Source organism: Lipophrys pholis (genome assembly GCF_963383615.2).
Source record: "Lipophrys pholis genome assembly, chromosome: 21".
Taxonomy (NCBI): domain Eukaryota; kingdom Metazoa; phylum Chordata; class Actinopteri; order Blenniiformes; family Blenniidae; genus Lipophrys; species Lipophrys pholis.
Genome location: NC_137649.1, coordinates 4,000,807 through 4,021,310, shown reverse-complemented (window position 1 = coordinate 4,021,310; position 20,504 = coordinate 4,000,807). Strand labels below are relative to the sequence as shown.

Below are 20,504 nucleotides of genomic sequence, written 5' to 3'. Positions count from 1 at the left end.
GCGCAGGAGCAGCGTTTCCGAAAAGTTGTGTTTCCGTGAGGGCGTTTTCGAAAAGTTCAAAAAGTGGCTTCCTGCTCCGCTCACGCTGTGATGATGAAACTCACACGTCCTATTTCTGCTGGAAGGACGAGGTGGAAACAACCTCCAACCAAGATGAGAGTTTGTGCACTCTTCATGAGAAACTCCTGGCGTGAGTCACAGATGTTAAAGGGCAGCGGAGCTCTCAGACTGTGGCTGCTCGGCTGATGCAATAAATGTGAAACGACGGTGATAAGATTTATTGTTTGATTGAAACTGCGAGTTCTCATCATTCCCATGATGACAAACAAATCCAATTATTTTTTTTTTTTTTAGGGTCGGGTAGAATAGTTTGGAAGCTGCACAGTAATTTGACACCCCTGTCGCTAACAATGTGAGTAACTGATTACTATTATGAAATGAGTTACAGGGATTGAAGTTACGTTTTGGGGTTTTATTTGTCTGTGTTCAGCTTAATGAGACATTATTATTATAACTGTTTCACCAAACTGTTGTTCACACGAGGAACAGCTCAGTAATTCAGAACAAAGCCAGACGGTGACGTTCCAGACGGTGGATCGTTTCCACCGTTTCCATGGAGACGGCGTACGATTTTTCGAAAAGTTGCAATTTTCCCTGTTTCTATGGAGGCGGACTATTTTCCAAAAGTTGCATTTTTTTTCTCAGTTTCCACGGAGACAAAGTTAAAGAATTTCCAAAAAAGTTGCGTTTCACCCCAGTTTCCATTCAGACAGAGCCGGAGTGTTTTCAAAAACTGCTCCCCCCCCATTTCCAAGGAGACTGTGTCTTCGAATAGTTGCGTCTTCCTCCGTTTCCATGGCAACAAGGTTAGAGCGTTTTCCAAAAAGTCGTGTTTTCCTCCGTTTCCATGGCGACAAAGTCACGGCGTTTACAAAAGCTTGCTTTTTTCACCATTTTCACAGAGATGTAATCAGGTCGTTTTACAAAAGTTTGCGTTTCCAGTGACTGTTGCGGAAACAGACGGCCCAAACACTTTCCCAACATGAAAACTACCTCATTTTCAGCTTTTCTGTCAAAATGTTACCGTGTGAACGTGTATTGTTTTCTAAAAAAAAACCCGCCAAAACGTCCAAATTGGCATATTTTCATATCAGTGATTGGTCAAACCCAAAATGAGAGGCGAGGCAGAGGTGACAGGCGGAGTAGAGACACTGGAGACGAGCCTGCAGGAGGCAGCAGGGTGTCTGAGTGTGTGGCGTTGAGTTATCTAATAAAGAGTGTCTCTGGGAGTACCTGAGGGTGGCGAACACAAGCGCCACACAAAGGGAACCTGTAGAAACACAGAAGTAGTGAGCTGCAGTCGTTCTCCGTGCCTTCGTCATAGCGTGAGGAAAACGGCCCGTGGGGGGAATAGAAAACCTGGAAATATACGTGCTGACAAGACAAGAAACGCCCACAGCATTTTCTGCAGAAAGGCGGAGGGGATTAAGTTCCTGAGAAAAGAAGCAATAATTCCAGAGGATTTCACCAGCAGGTCAAAGTCTGAGGGAGGGAAGCCCCGGCTTGTTCTCCCGGTGAAGCGGTCGTAAAACACTCTTGTTTATTGGACCCACGTTAAACATGGACGATTAAATCCAACATTCACCGGCAGGTTTCGGCTGAGAGTTCAAACTGAATGTTTAAAAAAAAAAAGACCTTGAAGTTATAATTTCCTTCTTCTGTGTGTTTTTATTTTTTTTGGGGAGTGAAACGTAAATGCAGAACAATTAAAATGAGATAAGATCAAACTCTTTGTTCCATTCTGACATGAAAGGTATCCAATAGATAAGCAGTGAAATAGTGGGAACGTCAGACGGCGGAGCTTCACGAGCTGAGTTCTGTTCTAACTCCGTTTCTTGGTCGTTTCCTCCAGTGGACAGTTTGGCACCGCGTCCAAACCGTCTGGAGGCGACTGGACTCAGCAAACCTCAGATGAATGTAGTGATTCTATTTGTTTGCACCATAGAATTGAAGTCAGACCACGATGAGACTCTTTTGGAGAATTTCTGCAGGGTTTTTTTTTCTTTAATGTGTTGACATTGTACTGCATTGAGGCTCGTACTGCCAAAGCCAAGGTGTGTTGGGACGACGAAGGTCGCAGGTTACATCGGGCTCCGGTCAGCCATGTTCCTCCTTCACGTTTACTTCCTCGTCTTCAAGGTGAACCAAGAGTTCCCAATCATCATCCTGCACCTCACTTCCTGTCGACGTCAGGGAAAACGAGGATTTCTCCTTCTGTAGGAACGATGTGAGGATTTCTAAAGTGTAACACTGACGGTGAGAACAAACTACATGTACAGCTCTGCAGCCTCGTCTGTTGGCTTGATGTGGGATGAACCAGAAATAAAGTAATCACACTGTATGACCCGATGACGCTTCAGCAAAGTTATGAAATCAGTCATGAAATCGCCTTCAGAACAGCAATGCTAATGATTAATCTCACACGTAAATCAATAAAAAAAAAAAAGCAGAAAACATCCTTCTCTCTCTCTCTCTATTCTTTCGTTCTCTGTTTCCTGCAGTTACATCCTGAGGTGAAGGATGGCTCCTGTATTTTTCAGTTCTAGTGGAACAGGAATAGGAGAGAATTTGACATGAAAACACTCCGATAACATATTTATTTCTACATGCACCGTCAATATTCAGCACCAGCAGATGAGCAGAAGCAGTCAGTGCACCTTTGACACCTTTGACCTCACCTGACACAACCTCCTCACTGCCACCCCATGGAGCGATCAGACGGGGAACTTGTAAAGTTTCTACTTGTTGAATAAATAAATCAGACATCGACCAGAAAGTATGGAACTCCAGGTGAGCCGTTTTCTGCAGCGCGACGACGGCAGCCGAGGGCAGAAACAAGCCGGAAACACACTCTGCTGAGGCAGGAAGCTTTTTCTCAGAGCTACAGGAGGAGACCTACACACACACACACACACACACACACACACACGACAGAGAATTTTTTTTTTATATATTAATATAAAAATCAGATTTTTTAATGAAAGGGGGGAGTCAAACTGTGACTTTATTTACTTTATAAAATTAAACCACCAGGGGGCGCTGTGTGCCGTTATTAAGCGTTCCTCAGCCTCTCAGTCATCTTGGTCAACAGCGCCCTCTGGTGGTCCGGGTGCAGTGCGACAACTGCCAGTGTGCCTCAAAAGTTTCACCTTTAAAACTGAATTTCATCCAAACTGTGAAACCTTCCTACATTTGTTGAGCTGGAGACCTTTTTTCACATATATTGTCAGGAATTAAGTCAGTAATAGTTGATAAGGTGAGATGTTTTTAATAGTTTTTGTTCTGGAAGCCCGAATTATCACAATTATAATGTTTTAAATGCTTCTAAATAACTAAGAAGATAACTGCGTAATAAGCAGTGGCCACTGGCCAATAGAGAGTGCCAGGGTGGACGCAAGAAGGATTTTATTTTTATAAATAAAATATATTAATAAACTGTAATACAGTGAAAATATGTTTAATCCAACAAACTAAGAATGAATTGTATTTGCTTCATCCTCTTTAATCTTCAATAAAAGAGGATTTTCTTGAGTGTGTGTGTGTGTGTGTGTGTGTGTGTGTGTGTGTGTGTGTGTGTGTGTGTGTGTGTATTTAAATGAAGTGAACACTGACTGAAATCGAATGATAACGACGAGCCCCACCTAAGAAATGTACGGCCAGTGGCCACCGGGTTGAGGCTCCAGAACACATTCAGGGGTCAGAGGTCAGGCGCAGCGGGTGGTCACTCCGTCGGGCTGCAGGCCAGAGGAGGTGCAGGAGCAGTGCATGATGGGACATTGAGTTTCATGGGCCGTGAGCGCTTCAGTCAGCAGGCGCTGCTCCTCGGAGAGGGAATCCACCTGAGAGAGTCACACTGTTACCTCCTGCTCACAGCGGTGTCCCTCATTTTAGTTCAGGGGCCACATGCATCCAATTTCATGGCCTCAAATGACAGTTTGTGGCTACAAATTAAGATTTCGTGGTCTCAAACTTAGTTTTTGAGGTCAAAAATGACTATCTCTTGGTCCCAAATGACTATTTCATCACACATAAATAGTTTGTGGCAAAAAGTCAATATTTCGTGGCCTCAAAGTCTTATTTCGTAGCGACAAATGAAATTTCATGTCCACAAATTACTATTTTTGTGACCTCAAATTAGTACTTCATGGCCACAAATTACTATTTTGTGCCTTCAAATTACTGGTTTGCGGCCAAAAATGACAATTTCATGGCCTCAAATTACCATTTTAATGGTCTCAATTTCCCATTTTATGACCTAAAAATTGTAGTTTATGGCCACAAGTTAATATTTCATGAGCTGGAATTAGTATTTCTTTGCCGCAAAATAGTAGTTTGTGGCCTACAATACGTAATTCGTGGCCATAAAAGTAGAATTTAATCAGAAATAGTCATTTGTGGCCACAAGTGAAAGTTTTCTTTCAGCTGTCGTGTGTGTGTCTCGGTGTGTCTCGGTGTGTCTCAGTGTGTCTCGGTGTGACGTGGACGCCGGTACCTCTCTCCTCAGCTCTCGGTTCCTCTGCTCCAGCAGCTCACACGCCTGCAAGAGGTGAATGAAAGAAGGATTGAGGAGAGATCAAGTCGTCTGGATTTAACTAAAGATCCGAGGACGTGGCGCAAAAATGATGCATTTTCACTTGAAGCGTTGCCATGGAAACGGGCCGGAAAGTCTTGTGGTGTGGATTTGCATGTTGAGCGGGGGGTTGGGGGTGGGGGGGGGGGGCGACCTGCAGGGTTTGTAAACTCCACCTGGTGAAGAACGTCGGCTCTCTGGGTTTGTCTCTTTCGGCTCTTTTGAGCAGCGACTCTGTTCTTCTCTCTCCTCTTCATCCTCCGGCCTTCATCCTCCGAGCACTGACACACAACCATACAAATACACACCGCCTCCGGTGTCACAACACGACGACACATCAACCTTCAACGGCAGAATATCACAAACATTCAACTTCCATCATATCTGTTGTGTGTTTGTCTGGGATTTGTTGTTTTTAACTATTTCTGCAGATAATTCTTAACATTCTGTCTTCATGTTTTGGAAGATTTAACTGGTTTTTAACATTAGTTAGACCTTTTTAACATCATATTCACATACATGATGTTGAAATGACATTTTTTTCTGGTAATCAACATCAGTTTCAGATTTCCTTTGAAATTTTGTCTTTTTTTTTTTATCGTGTTGTTTTAAATGGCACTTTTTCCATTTTTAACATCATAACCATCACATCTGTTGTGAGTCAAATTACATTTTATCTGGTAATAAACATCAGTTTGGCTCTGATATTTAATCATCACATTTTGTGTTTTAAATAACATTTTATATGGTTTTTAACATCAGTTTTACACTTTCTCTATCATTACTAATACTATATTCTAATATTTTGTATGGTGAACTAAGATTGATCCACTTTTTAACATCAGTCTAATTTTTCTTTTGATATTTTATCATTTGATTGTCATATGTTGTATTTTACATCACATTCTATCTAGTTTTTGATACCAGTTTTACTTTTCGTCTGTAATTTGAACCTTATATCTCCACATTCCAAAGTGTGGTTCTTGTTTGTTTTTTTTTAGATCAATTTGTATTCTTCTATTGAGTTTTGCTGCAATAATTCGTAAATTTCATCCATTTTTTTTTAAGTTGTTTTGAGTGACTCTTACCTTGAAATGTATGAACCTGTATGAGAGCTGTTAGTCGCTCCCACGTGTGACCTTTGACCTGCCTATAGGCTAAAGAGCACATCATCATGCACTAATACGCGTTGGTGGGGAAACCAGCGACAGATAAAGGATCTTACCTCACATCCTTCACACAGCAGAGTGTTGACGGTGTTCTTCAGTTGAGAGAAGCACACAGAGTCACAATCTGACATCACAGACCTCTCGGCGGCGGCGGCGGCGGCGGCGGCGGCAGGAGAGCGTGCAGCGCTGGGGCCTCCAGTCCAGCGGAGCTCAGACAACAACAACAAGACGAGGAAAGAGGCTGCGGTTTCACTTCAGCTCCCTTCTCGATTCCCTTTTAACAGAAGCGGTGAGGGCAGTTCACGTAAGTCACGTGACCGAGGGCCCACCAGCCCGACCGCCGCAGAAACTCAACCGTCAACCACAAACAGCGACGGTGGCGTGCTGATCCACAGGAAGTCATCGAAAGCTTTGGAGTTAACAAATTAATCCTAAATATGGAACTCGTGTACCACACTTCCTGCCTTGAAATGTAGAAAAACAGGAACTATCGACTATTAACACATTTATATTTCTATAGCTTTTGAAATTAGAAGTGTATTTGTGTAGATTCTATACTATCTAAAGTGAGAAGTGTTCAGTGTACTAACTGAGGGTTATTGTCAACAAACCTGCTTGTCATTGGTCCTTTATGTCGGCTGCTAAAAACTTGAATTTCTCTCATTAATAAAGTATCTATCTATATAAAATAAAACTGTTATTAGCAGGTAATGTCTTGAAAAACTCACCCCGACAGCATGGCTTTGAGGCTCACGCTGGTTTGCCAGCATCACTGATATTTCAGCTCGGGTCTCCGTCGTTTTGCTCACTGGGTTTAACCCCGACACTCCTGCAGAAAATATTTAGACGTCTTGTACAAATGAAACCCGATGGAATGTTTTAAGCTCAGACTTTATTGAACCTGGAGACATTTTACTCCATAACCATCATGTCCAGACCGTTATATAGCAAGAAAAAGAGAGTTGCATTCATATAGATATAAACATTCATACATTTCTAACCTGCAGATCGCGACAGTTTTTCTGGAGAGGATTTCCTGACTTGTTGCACATTTTTGGACATTTACAACCAAAACAAATCTAAATAAATACTGTAAAGGTTTGGACTCTTCATATCTGGATGAATCTTGTTGAGCCAGACTCATGAAGATCTCTCCAAGAGAACAGCGCCCCCTTGTGGTTTTGTGCCTTCTTTCAGTTCCCCTCTATTTACATGGAAGTCTGACCTTTGATTTTCTCTGAATATAAATCCTCTAAAGAGCCCCAGTGTTTCGGTCTCCCTGCAGGTGGTCCTCTCCCCCGAGGCGCTCTGGTTTCTTGGCGAGCGGCTCGTATCCGTCAGCCTCCGCCGCTCTCTTCACAGCTCTTTTGATGGGCTGCTTGGCGGCGGGATGCAGGGCGGCGTCCGGCTGGCTGCTGGAGCCAAACACTTCCCTGCGGATCTCCAGTGAGGCCGGGCTGGGCTTCAGGTTGAGGACCTCACAGAGGCCTTCGGCCTGTTTCTGCAGGGCATTAATGGACTGCGGAGGAAACGGACGGCTGAAGCACGTGTGCATGGGAAACCGTAACATTCCCAGAGGTGTTGCTGGGTTACCTTGATGACCTGGATGGCCTGCTTCACCATGGCCGGAGCGGCTGACGACAGCTCGTTCATGATGCTCTCTGATCAAACAACAGTTTCATGACAACGTGTTGGAAGACGTCTGACAGGCTGATGAAGTTCTGACTGTAAAATGTGGGGGCTTATAGTAGGGATGCATCAATACCACTTTTTTAAAGTACAAGTACGAGTACTAACCTTTAGCTACTTTCCAATACAAGTATTCATTAAATGCCATTTAACCTAAATACTGCCTCCTTAAACCTCTGACATCACTCATGCTCTCTTGTCGACCACCTGCTGATGGATGACATCACTGGCCGGGTTGTATCGGCTACCTGTTACGAGTACTCGGTGTAGTATCGGACCTGATACTGGTATCTATTTCTATTTATGGGACTGAAAATAGTGAACAAAAAGTTGTGATGCATTTCAGTACTTCAGTTCAGTGAGGGAGAAAGTTTCACCTCTGCCATGAAAATAAGAAGTAGTGCTTCCTTCACACCTCCTGCACTTCAACGAGTGTGTGTGTGTGTGTGTGTGTGTGTGTGTGTGTGTGTGTGTGTGTGTGTGTGTGTGTGTGTGTGTGTGTGTGTGTGTGTGTGTGTGTGTGTGTGTGTGTGTGTGTGTGTGTGTGTGTTACCTTGACCTGGATCTCTAATCACCTCCTGAGGTTTTACACTTTTATCATAAAGCCCCTGAAACACAAACACGGTGACGGCACGTGAGGAAAATATATGACATCACATGACCAGACAGAATCCCGTAACCCCGCCCACAGTCCCACACAGACCCACCATGACTTCACGTTCAGCCTTGAGGGTGCGAACCACATGAGGGAGGATCCGTTTTGGGAAGGTGCAGCGCCTCCTGGTGGTCTCAACAACCGTCTCATCCAAGATGCTTTCCAGATCGATCGCCTCGTCCTCCACTGGATTGGACAAGACAGATTAAACAGCAATCACATGCCATTAATAACCCAGATCATCGGTAGTTACATTCAGCGTCGGGAGCCTCATCCCAGGGAAGTCCGTTCACCAACACGTTGGCTTGAACAGCAGCTTCAAAGTTCTGCAGATCAAAACATAAACTTAGCAGCTTATCAGTGCCGGCATCAAGAGTCAGAAACACACTGAGAATAATCCAGACAATACTTCATGATGCCGTACTGATTTATGAAATCCAGCAGATAAACTGTTTTTTTTTACGAATGTACGGTTTTCAATAAGAATAAACGTAAAAACAATACATATTTAAAACAGATTGAGATTTTTTCTCCTTTTATTTGCACATGATAAGAATATAATACAGAGTTGAGAAAGAAAACTATGCAGGAGAGGAAAGAAAACAATTAAAAAATAAAAAGGATGAAGGAACAACAAGCAGAGAAACAGAGGAGTTAATAAAACAAACCACAACATATCAACACAGAATCGATGGGATACCATTTGGACGGGAGATAATTGAATTATTTAGCAGAAATCAATTGAAAGGATTTGTCCAAAGACTTCCAGAGTTAGAAAAGTTGACCCACTGAGCAAAGAGTGGTCCAGATCACATCTTTAGGACGGAAAAAGGAGAAAAAAGCTCAACCTGCCTTTAAGACATGATTTCCATACCTCCAGAAGACGTCTTCAGGGAAGCCAGAATGAAAGTTTTTTTGTATGTCTATCCTTGACATTGCATGGATGTCCCATCTGGACGTCATATTAACGTCCAAACAAGACCTCTCGATGACTTGACGCAATGAAAAATAATAAATAAATCCAAGCCCACTTTGAGTTGAACACAAACCATGTGTATGGTAGGCGAGACTGCTTTCCACTAGACCAACAAATAACAGAAAACCAACACACACAGTAACACATCAGGTACATGTGATGGAATAAGTAAAATATTGTTTATTGGAAAGTCTGAGCAAAAGAAACAGTTTTAAATCTTGATTTAAAAGAAGTGAGTGTATGAGCAGGTCTTGTTCTACAGGTGAGGAAGGTAGGAACTAAAAGCTGCTTCACCTTGTTTCTTCTGACCCTGGAAACAATTAGAAAATCTCTTCTTGAGGACCTCGGGAGTCTGAATGTTTCATATCCTACATGTACATCTGAGATCACCAGCAAGAGGTTTACTAAATGTTCCCAGAATCAGAAGAAACAAGGTGAAGCAGCTTTTAGTTCCTACCTTCCTCACCTGTAGAACAAACTACCTGCTGACACACACACCTCTTTTAAATCAAGGTTCAAAATACTTTATTTTGCTCAGACATTCCAATAAGCATTATTTTACTTATTCCATCACATGCACCTGAATAAAGTCGGTACTGTATGTATTGTTTTTCTGTAATTTCTTTGTAAAACATTGAACTACCTTCATTGTGTCTGAATACTGCAGTATGAATAAACTATATTTTTAAAAACGTAAAAAGCTGTCAAACCCATAGACAGAGATAAGTGTGGTTTGTTGGGTTAAAAACAAAGAGTTATATGTGGGAAATATTTGTTTATTAGTAGGAGGGACATTAAAAGGAGCGACTCACCGCCAGCAGCTCCTCCACTAACTGTTTCTTCGTCTCTTCTGAAACGTCAGTCTGTCCGTCCAAAGCTGTCTTTAAAATGTTTTTATATTTATCTATCTGCTCATTTACCTGCTTCTTAGACGCTACCTGGACTCGGAATTCCTCTTTTGTTGGACTTTCCGTCTCCATCTTTACCGCCAACTCTGTTTACGAATACTTCACTTCCGTTTCCTGCTGCTCGTACTAACTGAGCCGTCGGAAACGCGGCTGCAGAAGAAAGATTCCGGCTGAATGTCAGCGGTGGAGCTAAAAACAAACTACACATTTTCAGTAATTATTTGACAAGTTCCGGCTTATTTTCGCTCTCGAGATTTTAAATGGAGTATGGCTTCGTTGACTGTCACTGTCACATATCAGCTCGTGAATTTGAGGAGGTGAAAACTTTTTATCTTCAAGTGAACGAATGTAAACTAACCATTTAGTCAATGAGGTGGATGCTAGACAAACATGTACAATACTCACAAAAACTGTCATCGTCTTCTCATCACTGTACGAATATTTTATTTTTGTAGGATCTGGACGATGTGATCGAGAGAGCCAGAGAAGTAAGTATGATTATCACTGTTTTTATTTAGTTTTTAGCCTGTAAAGCACTTTGTGCTGCATTTTACTGTATTGATTTGTCCACCTGCCCTAAATGATGTGAATAACTGTCTGTTCTCTTTCTTCCTTTTTAGATCGTCCCACTACTCTGTTACTTATCTTAAACTATGTTTAAACTTGAATATCTATACTAGTTTTATCATATGATTTACGTTTCTGAGGTTTATAATTAAAAAAATATGTAATATTTTGTCTGTAGGTTGGTATAAAGACTCTGATTGCAGTCACAGAAGAAATTGGAGAGTTTAACCGAGTTCTGCAGCTCCAGGAAAGGTCTGTTCCACCACATAAACAGGCACAGCGTGTAATGTCTCACTGTGTAAATATATTTGATGCGTGCAGTGATTCACTGAGAATGCAGTAAACACATAAAACAAAACGTTTGAGTCCAAACCAGAGGTGTCAAACATAAGGTCCGTGGACCTAAACCAGCCCGCTAGAGGTTCCAATCCGGCCAAAACACCAAGAAAATTATAAAAAAAAATTTTTAACACATTTCTGGTGATACTGCCATGAAAGATAGCAAACTAGCATTGTCCTCAAAGCCATGCTGTTGGGTGAGTTTGTAAAAACACCCATAAGGCAACAGTTTTGGGACATTTCACTGTATTTTGCACCAGAAGGTTTCACTGAAACTGGCTTCGGTGTTGAGATTGTAGTCATTTTCCATAGTAATAATTGTTTGGTTTTGTGACATTTTCAACACATATACTCTGCAACACAACAAAGAAAAACTTTATTGTTTAAATTCAAAGGTTATTATGGCACTATTTTAACCGGTTCAGCCTACTCAAGATGAAACTGGGCTGAATGTGGTCCCTAAACCAAAGTGTGTTGCCCCCCCCCCCCCCCCCCCCCCCTCTCTCCTGTAGAGAATCCTAATGGATTTCTCCTCCCAGCTGGAAGACTTTGTGTTTGTTTTTCATGGGTGTCATGTTGGATTCCTCCCCCACAGATATCCGGATCTGGTGGCTCCATGTTTCGGTGTCCACCCGCTGCAGCCTGAGCGCCGCAGTGTGACGCCTCAGGTCGGGAAAACAGTCTGCACGGCAACCAATTTCAAAGATCCTGAGAAAATTAACTTATCTCTAGAGATTTATCAGCAGATTTCTTTTATTTGTGTGGCAAAAAATAAACATGATTAATACACAAGTGTCCTTCAAAGAGTTGATGATGATTAAAGCTGATTTATTTTCTTCACAGGATCTGGATGCTGCTCTGCAACAGTTTTATAACCACAAAGAACAATTAGTTGCTATCGGGGAGGTCTGTACAACACCGACGTGATTTAATTCACTGAAGTTTCACGTTGAAACCTGAAATGATGGATTGATTAGGCCGCGTTTACACAACAGTGTCTCAAGTGAAAACGTATGGTTTTTCCTTTTAATTTCAGGAAAGCTTCATGATGTCCACCTGCAAGGAAAAGGCAGAAATGTTGAAAATGTTTGTTTGGAACAGAAGAGTTCAAACTCTTCATTATCCCCCTTAATATTCTAATATTGTCGGTTACAAACTTTCTCACGCGTACAAAGTGACGGCCCCGCTCCCCCTCACCTCGTCCATCCTCCAGCTCAGGAATGCGACGGTCTGTCGGGGCAGATTTCGGGCTTCACGGCGCTCAATCAACAGCGACAGACCGCTCTTCCTGTAACTGTTGTTATTACAGAGGTGAGAAAGCAGCGAGTCCAGACCCCCCTGCCACGGTGAATACGTCTCACGTTCCACGTGCGCGGACCAAGTCGAGATCGGTTCAAGGATTATTGTCTACTTCGAAAAAACTAACTTCGCTTGCGCCGAACCTGACAACTCTGCAGCTCTTCAACTGTTTTCACCTGCAACATTGACAAGTCAATGTTGGGCCACTAGTGGGTGCTGTTGGTTGTTTTTGTAATGAAACCACACACACAAGGGTGCAGAGAACAATACACTCTAAACATCAACAATGGGAGAACACGGACATTCTAGTGGACAGACGACCAAGTTGGATTATTATTACAGTGACTGTCAAAATAAAACTACCAAGTCCAGGAGACTATAGTCTGTGAGTCACGACACTCTGGAGGAAACACTGTTCTGGTTTTCTCTACTAACTGCTCGTTACAACGGTGGAGGTGCACATGCACAGTAGCACCGTTTCAGAAAAGTTCTACCTTGGGAGCAGTTTTCAAAAAGTTGCACTGTTGTGTAAATGGACCCCCTGAAACACAACCAAAGTTTTCCATTTTCACTTGAAAACATTGTTGTGTAAACGTGACCCGAGTTACTGTTTTCATTGTGTTTTGCTGTGTAGTTTTCAGTGTTTCTGCCGCGTCCCTGTAAACGTACGTCATTTTCAAAACGAAACTTTCATGAAACGAAAAGTGGAAAAAATTTGAAAGCGTCCTAAGTTGACTACAGCCACAGCTATGAAGACGAGCTGAAAACCTAGAAATACTTTCTATGTTCTTGTGATTTGTCTGCAGATTGGATTGGATTTCACTCCGTGGTGCGTCTCCACTCAGCAGGACAGAGACGACCAGATGAAAGTCTTTGTTAAACAGCTCAACATCGCAAAGGAGCTGGATCTGCCCGTGTGAGTACGCTGCGATTGAATCAGGAGAACAATAATCAGACCGCGTCAGGCACTCATGTCCACTCAGCACAGATTTAATCACCTGCAGCTGCAGACAACAGCTCAAAAGTGTCCCTGCGAATATGTGAAGACATCACTTTCAGAAACAATCCAACCAATGATTGAGTTGCAGCAACGCCCACGTGGGAGAAACGAGTTATTGAACCATCATCTGTACCACAACAAAGAAAAACTTTAAAGTTTATTCATGACACTATTTTACCGGTCCGGCCCACAAAGGATGAAGCTGTGCTGTTCAAGGCCCCTGAGCTAAAATGTGCCTGACAGTCCTGATATAAATGATAATGCTGATCAATTCGAATGATTGTTTTCCACACAGAAACGTCCACACGCGATCGGCGGCAAAGGTTGCCATTGAGACCATGAGAGAGCAAGGTGGGCTCCTCTCGCTCCGTCACATTCGCACACACAGACACTCGGAGGCTGTAACACTCCGGCTTTCTTTCAGGTGTCAGCCGAGCTCTGCTGCACAACTTTGCCGGGAAGCCTTCGGTGGCCCTGGAAGGCGTGAAGGCCGGGTACCATTTCTCTTTCCCGCCGGCCGTCTGCAGAAACCGACAAGTAGGCATCAGTTCTTAAGCGACTGGGAATTCCTCCCGTTCCTGGAGGCCAATAGCCGAGATTATTCTCTGGCTCAAGTCTGTCGGACAAACTGAGGCCCCGTTTATACGACAACATTTTCAAGTGAAAATGGAAAACTCGCGTCTTGGGGTTCCGAGGTAAAAAAAATAAAATAAAAATGGCTGCCAAGATGGAAAACACGACGACTCCGTCTCCGTGGAAACGGGGGAAATGAAACTTTTTTTTAAATGCTCCGTCTCCATGGAAACGTTAGAAAGTGCAACTTTTTCAAAAATATTTGACCGCGTCTCCATGGAAACGGAGGAAAACATAACTTATTGAAAATGCTGCGACTGCAGCAGGACAATAAGGCCCCGTTTACACGACAACGTTTCACGTGACAACACCTAATGCGTTTAAAAAAAAAAGGGGTGCGTTTACACACACTGACAACGATGTCGTTAGTATGCCAGGCCACGGGAGGGCGCTGTTGCTTGTTTTTGTAATGAAACCACACAGACTCCTGTGCAGGGAACGTGAACAAAATCGAGAGAACCCTGCATTCGTATCGACAGATGACGACTCGACAGGCGGATGAGCAGAAGGAACTATTTTCAACAAGGAGGGGGAGAGATATCTTTCCACCTTGGGAGCCGGTATAAAAACTTTGCGGATACAGTGGATCCGCACGACGGTGTCGTGTAAACCGACCCCCCCCAAAAGTGAAGAAAGTTTTGCAGATACACTCGTATTCGTTGTCGTGTAAACGGGGCCGAAGAACAATGTTTGTCTCCAGAGTGTCATGATTCCATGTCTCACCTCTGTGATTCTGAAATAAATGTTTTAAATGTAGATAAAGTCGAGGTAAATGCTGTAGAATCTACTCCCGTAGTAAAAAATGGTATCAGTAACATAGAATCTATTAAATTAAACTTAAATGTTAATTGCTGCATAACGAGATCATTTGTTTCAAAATAACCACATTTGATGGAGAATTTCACTTTCGAAGAGACGTGGTGATGCTGTGAAGTCAGGTTGTATATTGTGATCAGTCGGTTCTCCTGCTGCAGAGAGACAAGTTAATCAAGCAGATCCCACTGGAACACATCTGTCTTGAAACAGACTCTCCTGCACTGGGGCCTGAGAAACACGTACGTCTTTAAATGCCGTCAATTCAATATATTTTGTTCTTTGTTCTTTGTTTTTTTGGGCTTGTTTGGAAATGTTTCTCTGTGTTTCAGGAGCGTAACGAGCCCAGTAACGTCACCCTGAGCTGCAGCTACATCGCTCACGTCAAAGGCCTGTCGCCACAAAGCGTCCAGATGATCACCACTCAAAACGCCTACAAGCTCTTCCCCAAGGCCGTCAGACGCTGACGGACGTCCACATCTGCAGTGCGGAGCTCAGACAGAAGAACCCTCCGAGAATGTTTGTGGAGCAGAACATGATTTTATTGTGAAAATATATATATATTTTTAGGAAATAAAAGAAAACAGTTTTTGATGTTACAGTTGAGATTTGTGACACTGATGGTGATATTGATGGTTTCATTAACAAGACCATGTTTACTGCTGAAGACTCACAAAAAAAACGTGTATCTCTGATACAAAAACAAACATGTTGAAACTTTGAAAACTTGTGTAATTATATGTTTACGTCTGCTTCAGGCCCCATTTACACACAACGTTTAAACTGGAAACACATTTTTATGTTTTTGTTTCAGAGGTTTTCCATCTAACACAGCAACGTTTTGAAAACAAGGTTTACACGGAAACGGCAGAAATACTCCAAACGATGTAGTTAGCATGTTGGGCCACTAGTGGGTGCTGTTGGTTGTTTTTGTAATGAAACCACAAACACAAGCAGCAGAGAACAATACGCTCTTAACATCAACAATGGGAGGACACGGACATTCTAGTGGACAGACGACCAAGATGGATTGTTATTACGGTGACTGTCAAAATAAAACTACCAAGTCCAGTAGGGAGTCATGACACTGAGGAGGAAACATTGTTCTTATTGTCTCTACTGAGCATGTGCAGAACTACTAGTTACTACAGCCGCGGTGCGCATGAGCAGTAGCAGTGTTTCACCTTCGGAGCTGTTTTCATAAAGTTGTATTTTCAACACCTCCAAGCAGCATTGTCGTGTAAAGCGACACCCAAAACACGAATGCTCACAAAAGTTGCTTTGTCCCCGTTTCCATAGAGTCTAAACATTTTCGAAAAGTTGCCGTATCCTCCGTTGCCACGGAGACAGGCTCTGAGTGTTTTCGAAAAGTTCCACCTTGGGAGCTGTTTTCAAAAAGTTGCGTTTGCAGTTGCTCCGAGCACCGTTGTTGTGTAAACGGAAATACAAACAAACCAAAGTTTATCATTTTCACTTGAAGACGTTCCAGTGTAAATGGAGCCTCAAACATTGTGTTCAGTTGTATTCGTCACTAAAAATCACCCAAAGTGGTTTCAGATAATTCAACACCGGAGACTCTGATGTGTATCTGCAGTATTTGACTGTGCGGTCCCATCCGGAGGCCATCGTCTACACCAGGTGAGATTTATCTAGGGAGAGAAAGAAAACAATGTAAAAATGACATATATACATATTCTTGTAGCCAAAGAATGTATTTTGTAACTTGACAATAAAGACTGAATGCTAATCACAGTGACCATGGATCCAGGCTAATGCTAACGGAATTGAAGGAAAGATTTATTTATTTATTGCTGCAATCACAAGAACGGAGCCAGTTTAGGTTTAATTACGTTCATTATGCCCTTTAGGTTGTTTCTCGGTATTTTCTCTTCAGGCAACAAACTGCTGAGGCAGGAAGCTTTTTCTCAGAGATACACACACACACACACACACACACACACACACACACACACACACACACACACACACACACACACACACACACACACAGGCGCTGTAGGCAACACAGGTAATTGCCTCGGGCCCCGAGGGACGGCTGACATTAGTCAATTTCAATGGCAAAATCATGTAACTGCTTTGAGACGCTGCAACGACAGCGCATCGAAAATCCCCCCCACGGGGCCCTTTCCGAGTGGTCACTGGCTAGATGCTCGAAGGGGGCCCCCGACAGACGGCAGATATCAGCGACACACCTTGATGTCAAACACACCGAAGAAATGAACGCAGTTCTATTATTTTGTCATTGAAATTGACTGATGTCAGCCGTCCCTCGGGGCTCCCTTCAGCTCGGGGCCCGAGGCAATTGCCTGTGTTGCCTCTGAATTCTAGGAATTCTAAAAAAAAGATTTAAGCGTGACATCACTAAGAACTACTTTTAGTCTTAGGATGCTTTGTGAATACGGGCACAGTTTTTTTTTAATAAACTTCAATCAAGTAGAAGGAAGTAATGTGAGTCAATCTTGAGTCTTAAAAACACACGAGAAATCTTTCAATTCCAAATGTCGTAATCATCATCGAACAAAAAACACCTGACTGTTTTTCAAGCCTCGTTTCCACGACAACGGGTCCTCCACCTCCACCTCCACCTCCACGGAAACGGCAGAAACTTTGAAAATGATGTAGTTAGCATGTTGGGCCACTAGTTGGTGCTGTTGGTTGTTTTTGTAATGAAACTACACACATGCAGCAGAGAACAAAACGCCGTAAACATTAACGATGGGCGAACGCAGACATTCTCGTGTTACTACGGTGACGGTCAACTATAAAACTACCAAGACCCAGGACAATATGGACTGAGATATCCTTCCTGCTTCAGCTTCCAGCTCACACCCACCTTCAACCTCCACACTCACCACCAAATTTCTCCAACTGAATAGCTCCGAAACAGAGGCCATACCCCGTCAGCTTCAGTCCTCTTCCATTTCCTCCAGGACATCCCTCTGTCCTCCACTGTCCCCTTGGTGTCCAGTTTGACTCCCACCTCTGTTTTGGCGCACACATCAAACACCTCATTCTTCCACCTCAAAAATACTGCAACCCTCCACCCATCACCATCACTAGCCCTGCCTGGCGCTGAGAAGCTGGTCCATGCCTTTAGTCTCCTCCAGGTTGGATTACTGCGACTCACTCTGCCATGTCATTGCCAACAAAAAACCTTCAGAAACTCCGATACATTCAGAACAGCGCCGCCAGGCTCCTCGCCAGAACCAAAAACCATGACCACGTCACACCGGTCCTGAAATCCCTCCATTGGCTCCAGCAGAATACACTACAACATCTGCCTCCTCACCTACCAATGTATTCATGGCATCACACGCCCCCTACCTGCTCACCCCACCCATCACAAATCGCCCCCTCCTTATCCCGAGGACCAAACTCCACCATGGGTGACCGGGCCTTCTGCTCCACCTGTGGAATTCTCTTCCAGGGCGTCTGAGGGCTCCACATGCTGATTATCTTATAAAGGGAGTAAAAACATCCCTGTTTTGCAGCTCTTATTGATTTTCATTGCTGTTTTATTTTAAGTGTTCTTATTGATTTTACTGCTGTTTCCTAAATGTTTTAAATTGCTGCTTTTAGCTTTTATTGTTGTTGTTTTTAATCGCTTTGAGATTCACAAATGTAACGTGCAATACATATAAAATGCATTCTTATTCTTATTATTCTTATTACTATTGGAAGTCTTGACACTCTGGAGGAAACGTTGTTCTGACTGGCCAGCTCCTGAGCATGTTTTGAAAAGGTGCATTTTTTCCATTTCCAAGGAAAAAGCATTTTCTCAATGTTTTCTATTCAGTGTCTCCGGGCTCTACTGTCTCGTACTCGGACAACCTAAACGCAACAGATATTTTCTGTTTTCATTTGAAAACGTCACGGTGTAAAAGGATCCTTGGATGATGATCAAAGATCAGGACGGTGAGACACAACATCTCTCCAGCGAGCATCTCCTCCAATAAACTCATGTGTTCGGTTTAAAGTCTCTGCTCTGGTGTTCCGCTTGGTTCGTTCGTGTGTCTGTGTTTGGATTAATCCTGGAGACATTAAACTGAGTCTCACAGCTCTCCTCGAAGTGCCTCCTCTCCTGCAGCTCGGCGGGCGGAGGCCGGGCGGTGCAGGCCGCGCTGCGCTGCTCTCCGGCGGTCAGAGCGGTAACGAGGACCGGGCTGGTCCGCAGGTGGCTCCGGTAGTGCCTCCTCTCGGTCCGCCGCCAGGCCTGCTTGGGGTCCGCCTCCACCCGGCACCACGTCTCCCTCCGCGTGTTGAGCTCCAGCAGGGCCCGCTCCATTCTCCCCTTTTTCTCACTGGAATTTACGGTTGTTGGTTTTTTGTTTTCCTGCGTTAAAATATTCAAAGTGTTTGTGACGCTGTGAGGTTTCCATAGCAACGGAGCACTGGAGGAAGTGCGCCGGCACGCCAAAGATCCTTTCTGGAGAGGCGATGAGTCACTCTGTAGTGGAAAACCTGAATAGAATAGACTAGAGCCTAGAGCAGGGGTGGGCACTCCTGGTCCTCGAGGGCCGCAGTCCTGCACGGTTTCTATGTGTCCTCACATTGAGACAGCTGACAGCAATTATTGGCTCGTTATCAAGCTTTCTGCAGAGCCTCATCATGACAACTCAGGTGTGTTTGAGCAGGGAGACGTGGAAAACATGCAGGACTGCGGCCCTCGAGGACCAGGAGTGCCCACCCCTGGCCTAGAGTCTAGGCTTTATTACAGCTTTTCTCGATTGGTTTGGCTCATTTCTTGAAACAGAAATGAAATCCTCCAAGCTCTACATGCATTTGCCAAAATAGCCTGGATGGTTCAACACAACACCATGGCTCACCTGCAAAAGCTCATATCTCTCCCAAAACAGTTAACTCATGTACCAAAACTAAGTCATTTTCTCATATTAACAGTCAATGGCCCCAAAAGTCTCTTTGGCACTGTGTAAGCACTGTTGGTCAAAATGTTTCGATGTTTTGTCACTATGGCAGTGGACCATGGAAATATCACTTATGCCACATTTCAATCCTGGTCCAGACCGTTCACTCACAATGAATGGTTTCTGTAATTGATGCCTTTTGTCCAGCTACCAGAACTCAAACTGTATCAAACTGAGAAAAAGGATGGACCGACACTGTCATGGAAATTGTTACTGTATTTTTATTCACAAACGAAAAGTAGCAGCCAAACATCACAGTAACAAGAAAATGTATACAGCAAAATATACTGTACTTTAAACACATCAACACAAAAACAGGAAAATTATATCCAATATCGTTCACACCAGTAACTCCTCCTCAATGGTCGTCCTCCTCATCCTCCTCACTGTCGTGGTCGTCCTCCTCATCCTCCTCAATGGTCGTCCTCCTCATCCTCCTCACTGTCGTGGTCTTCCTCCTCATCCTCCTCACTGTCGTGGTCGTCCTCCTCATCCTCCTCACTGTCGTGGTCGTCCTCCTCATCCTCCTCACTGTCGTGGTCTTCCTCCTCATCCTCCTCACTGTCGTGGTCGTCCTCCTCATCCTCCTCACTGTCGTGGTCGTCCTCCTCATCCTCCTCAATGGTCGTCCTCCTCATCCTCCTCACTGTCGTGGTCTTCCTCCTCATCCTCCTCACTGTCGTGGTCGTCCTCCTCATCCTCCTCACTGTCGTGGTCGTCCTCCTCATCCTCCTCACTGTCGTGGTCTTCCTCCTCATCCTCCTCACTGTCGTGGTCGTCCTCTCTCTGCTGTCTGTCTGGCCACAGATTTTCATCCACATCACACCTGATATTCTCCCCTGCGGTGCAACGGGGGAAGAATCTACATGCCCCTGCACTG

At 43.8% G+C, this 20,504-nt stretch overlaps 4 protein-coding genes across 5 annotated transcripts; 1 reads left to right on the top strand and 3 right to left on the bottom strand.

Annotated features, from left to right (window-relative positions):
• Nucleotides 1-2,036: 2,036 nt before the first annotated feature.
• batf3 (basic leucine zipper transcription factor, ATF-like 3) lies at nucleotides 2,037-6,039 on the bottom strand. Its single transcript, XM_080490307.1, has 5 exons — nucleotides 5,856-6,039; nucleotides 4,807-4,911; nucleotides 4,553-4,597; nucleotides 3,702-3,899; nucleotides 2,037-2,941 (listed from the first exon to the last, which is right to left on the bottom strand). The coding sequence occupies exons 1-4, from the start codon at nucleotides 5,928-5,930 to the stop codon at nucleotides 3,765-3,767; spliced, it is 360 nt and encodes a 119-aa protein (XP_080346433.1). The 5' UTR covers nucleotides 5,931-6,039; the 3' UTR covers nucleotides 2,037-2,941; nucleotides 3,702-3,764.
• A 632-nt stretch (nucleotides 6,040-6,671) lies between these two features.
• Nucleotides 6,672-10,155, bottom strand: nsl1 (NSL1 component of MIS12 kinetochore complex). Of its 2 annotated transcripts, none has more exons than XM_080490306.1 (6): nucleotides 9,932-10,155; nucleotides 8,397-8,469; nucleotides 8,196-8,329; nucleotides 8,048-8,096; nucleotides 7,393-7,460; nucleotides 6,672-7,318 (listed from the first exon to the last, which is right to left on the bottom strand). In XM_080490306.1, the coding sequence occupies exons 1-6, from the start codon at nucleotides 10,097-10,099 to the stop codon at nucleotides 7,052-7,054; spliced, it is 759 nt and encodes a 252-aa protein (XP_080346432.1). In that variant the 5' UTR covers nucleotides 10,100-10,155; the 3' UTR covers nucleotides 6,672-7,051. The 2 variants fall into 2 exon arrangements, with proteins under 2 accessions (XP_080346432.1, XP_080346431.1); XM_080490305.1 differs by having other exon boundaries at nucleotides 8,042-8,096; nucleotides 9,932-10,146.
• Nucleotides 10,156-10,179: 24 nt separating this feature from the next.
• Nucleotides 10,180-16,432, top strand: tatdn3 (TatD DNase domain containing 3). The gene is made up of 10 exons (XM_080491421.1): nucleotides 10,180-10,344; nucleotides 10,483-10,515; nucleotides 10,773-10,846; nucleotides 11,529-11,601; nucleotides 11,777-11,839; nucleotides 13,039-13,148; nucleotides 13,528-13,583; nucleotides 13,657-13,769; nucleotides 14,840-14,920; nucleotides 15,011-16,432. The coding sequence occupies exons 1-10, from the start codon at nucleotides 10,288-10,290 to the stop codon at nucleotides 15,143-15,145; spliced, it is 795 nt and encodes a 264-aa protein (XP_080347547.1). The 5' UTR covers nucleotides 10,180-10,287; the 3' UTR covers nucleotides 15,146-16,432.
• spata45 (spermatogenesis associated 45) lies at nucleotides 15,202-19,053 on the bottom strand. The gene is made up of 2 exons (XM_080491422.1): nucleotides 18,756-19,053; nucleotides 15,202-16,327 (listed from the first exon to the last, which is right to left on the bottom strand). Exons 1-2 carry the CDS (start codon nucleotides 18,982-18,984, stop codon nucleotides 16,308-16,310), a joined length of 249 nt encoding a protein of 82 aa, XP_080347548.1. The 5' UTR covers nucleotides 18,985-19,053; the 3' UTR covers nucleotides 15,202-16,307.
• Between the last annotated feature and the right edge of the window lie 1,451 nt (nucleotides 19,054-20,504).

Bases quoted from the DNA above. Each gene is read 5' to 3' on its own strand.
- nsl1 (XM_080490305.1), bottom strand. From the start codon at position 10,099: ATGGAGACGGAAAGTCCAACAAAAGAGGAATTCCGAGTCCAGGTAGCG. The intron at 8,470-9,931 runs GTGAGTCGCTCC...TTTGATCTGCAG, and splicing joins TAGTGGAGGAGCTGCTGGCG to AACTTTGAAGCTGCTGTTCA. The intron at 8,330-8,396 runs GTAACTACCGAT...TGTCCAATCCAG, and splicing joins TGAGGCTCCCGACGCTGAAT to TGGAGGACGAGGCGATCGAT.
- spata45 (XM_080491422.1), bottom strand. From the start codon at position 18,984: ATGGAGCGGGCCCTGCTGGAGCTCAACACGCGGAGGGAGACGTGGTGC. The intron at 16,328-18,755 runs GTGAGACTCAGT...TTCTCTCCCTAG, and splicing joins GAGGCACTTCGAGGAGAGCT to ATAAATCTCACCTGGTGTAG.
- tatdn3 (XM_080491421.1), top strand. From the start codon at position 10,288: ATGGAGTATGGCTTCGTTGACTGTCACTGTCACATATCAGCTCGTGAA. The intron at 10,345-10,482 runs GTGAAAACTTTT...TTATTTTTGTAG, and splicing joins CAGCTCGTGAATTTGAGGAG to GATCTGGACGATGTGATCGA. The intron at 13,584-13,656 runs GTGGGCTCCTCT...GCTTTCTTTCAG, and splicing joins TGAGACCATGAGAGAGCAAG to GTGTCAGCCGAGCTCTGCTG.
- batf3 (XM_080490307.1), bottom strand. From the start codon at position 5,930: ATGTCAGATTGTGACTCTGTGTGCTTCTCTCAACTGAAGAACACCGTC. The intron at 4,912-5,855 runs GTAAGATCCTTT...GTTGTGTGTCAG, and splicing joins TGCTGTGTGAAGGATGTGAG to TGCTCGGAGGATGAAGGCCG. The intron at 3,900-4,552 runs GTACCGGCGTCC...TGACTCTCTCAG, and splicing joins ACCGAGAGCTGAGGAGAGAG to GTGGATTCCCTCTCCGAGGA.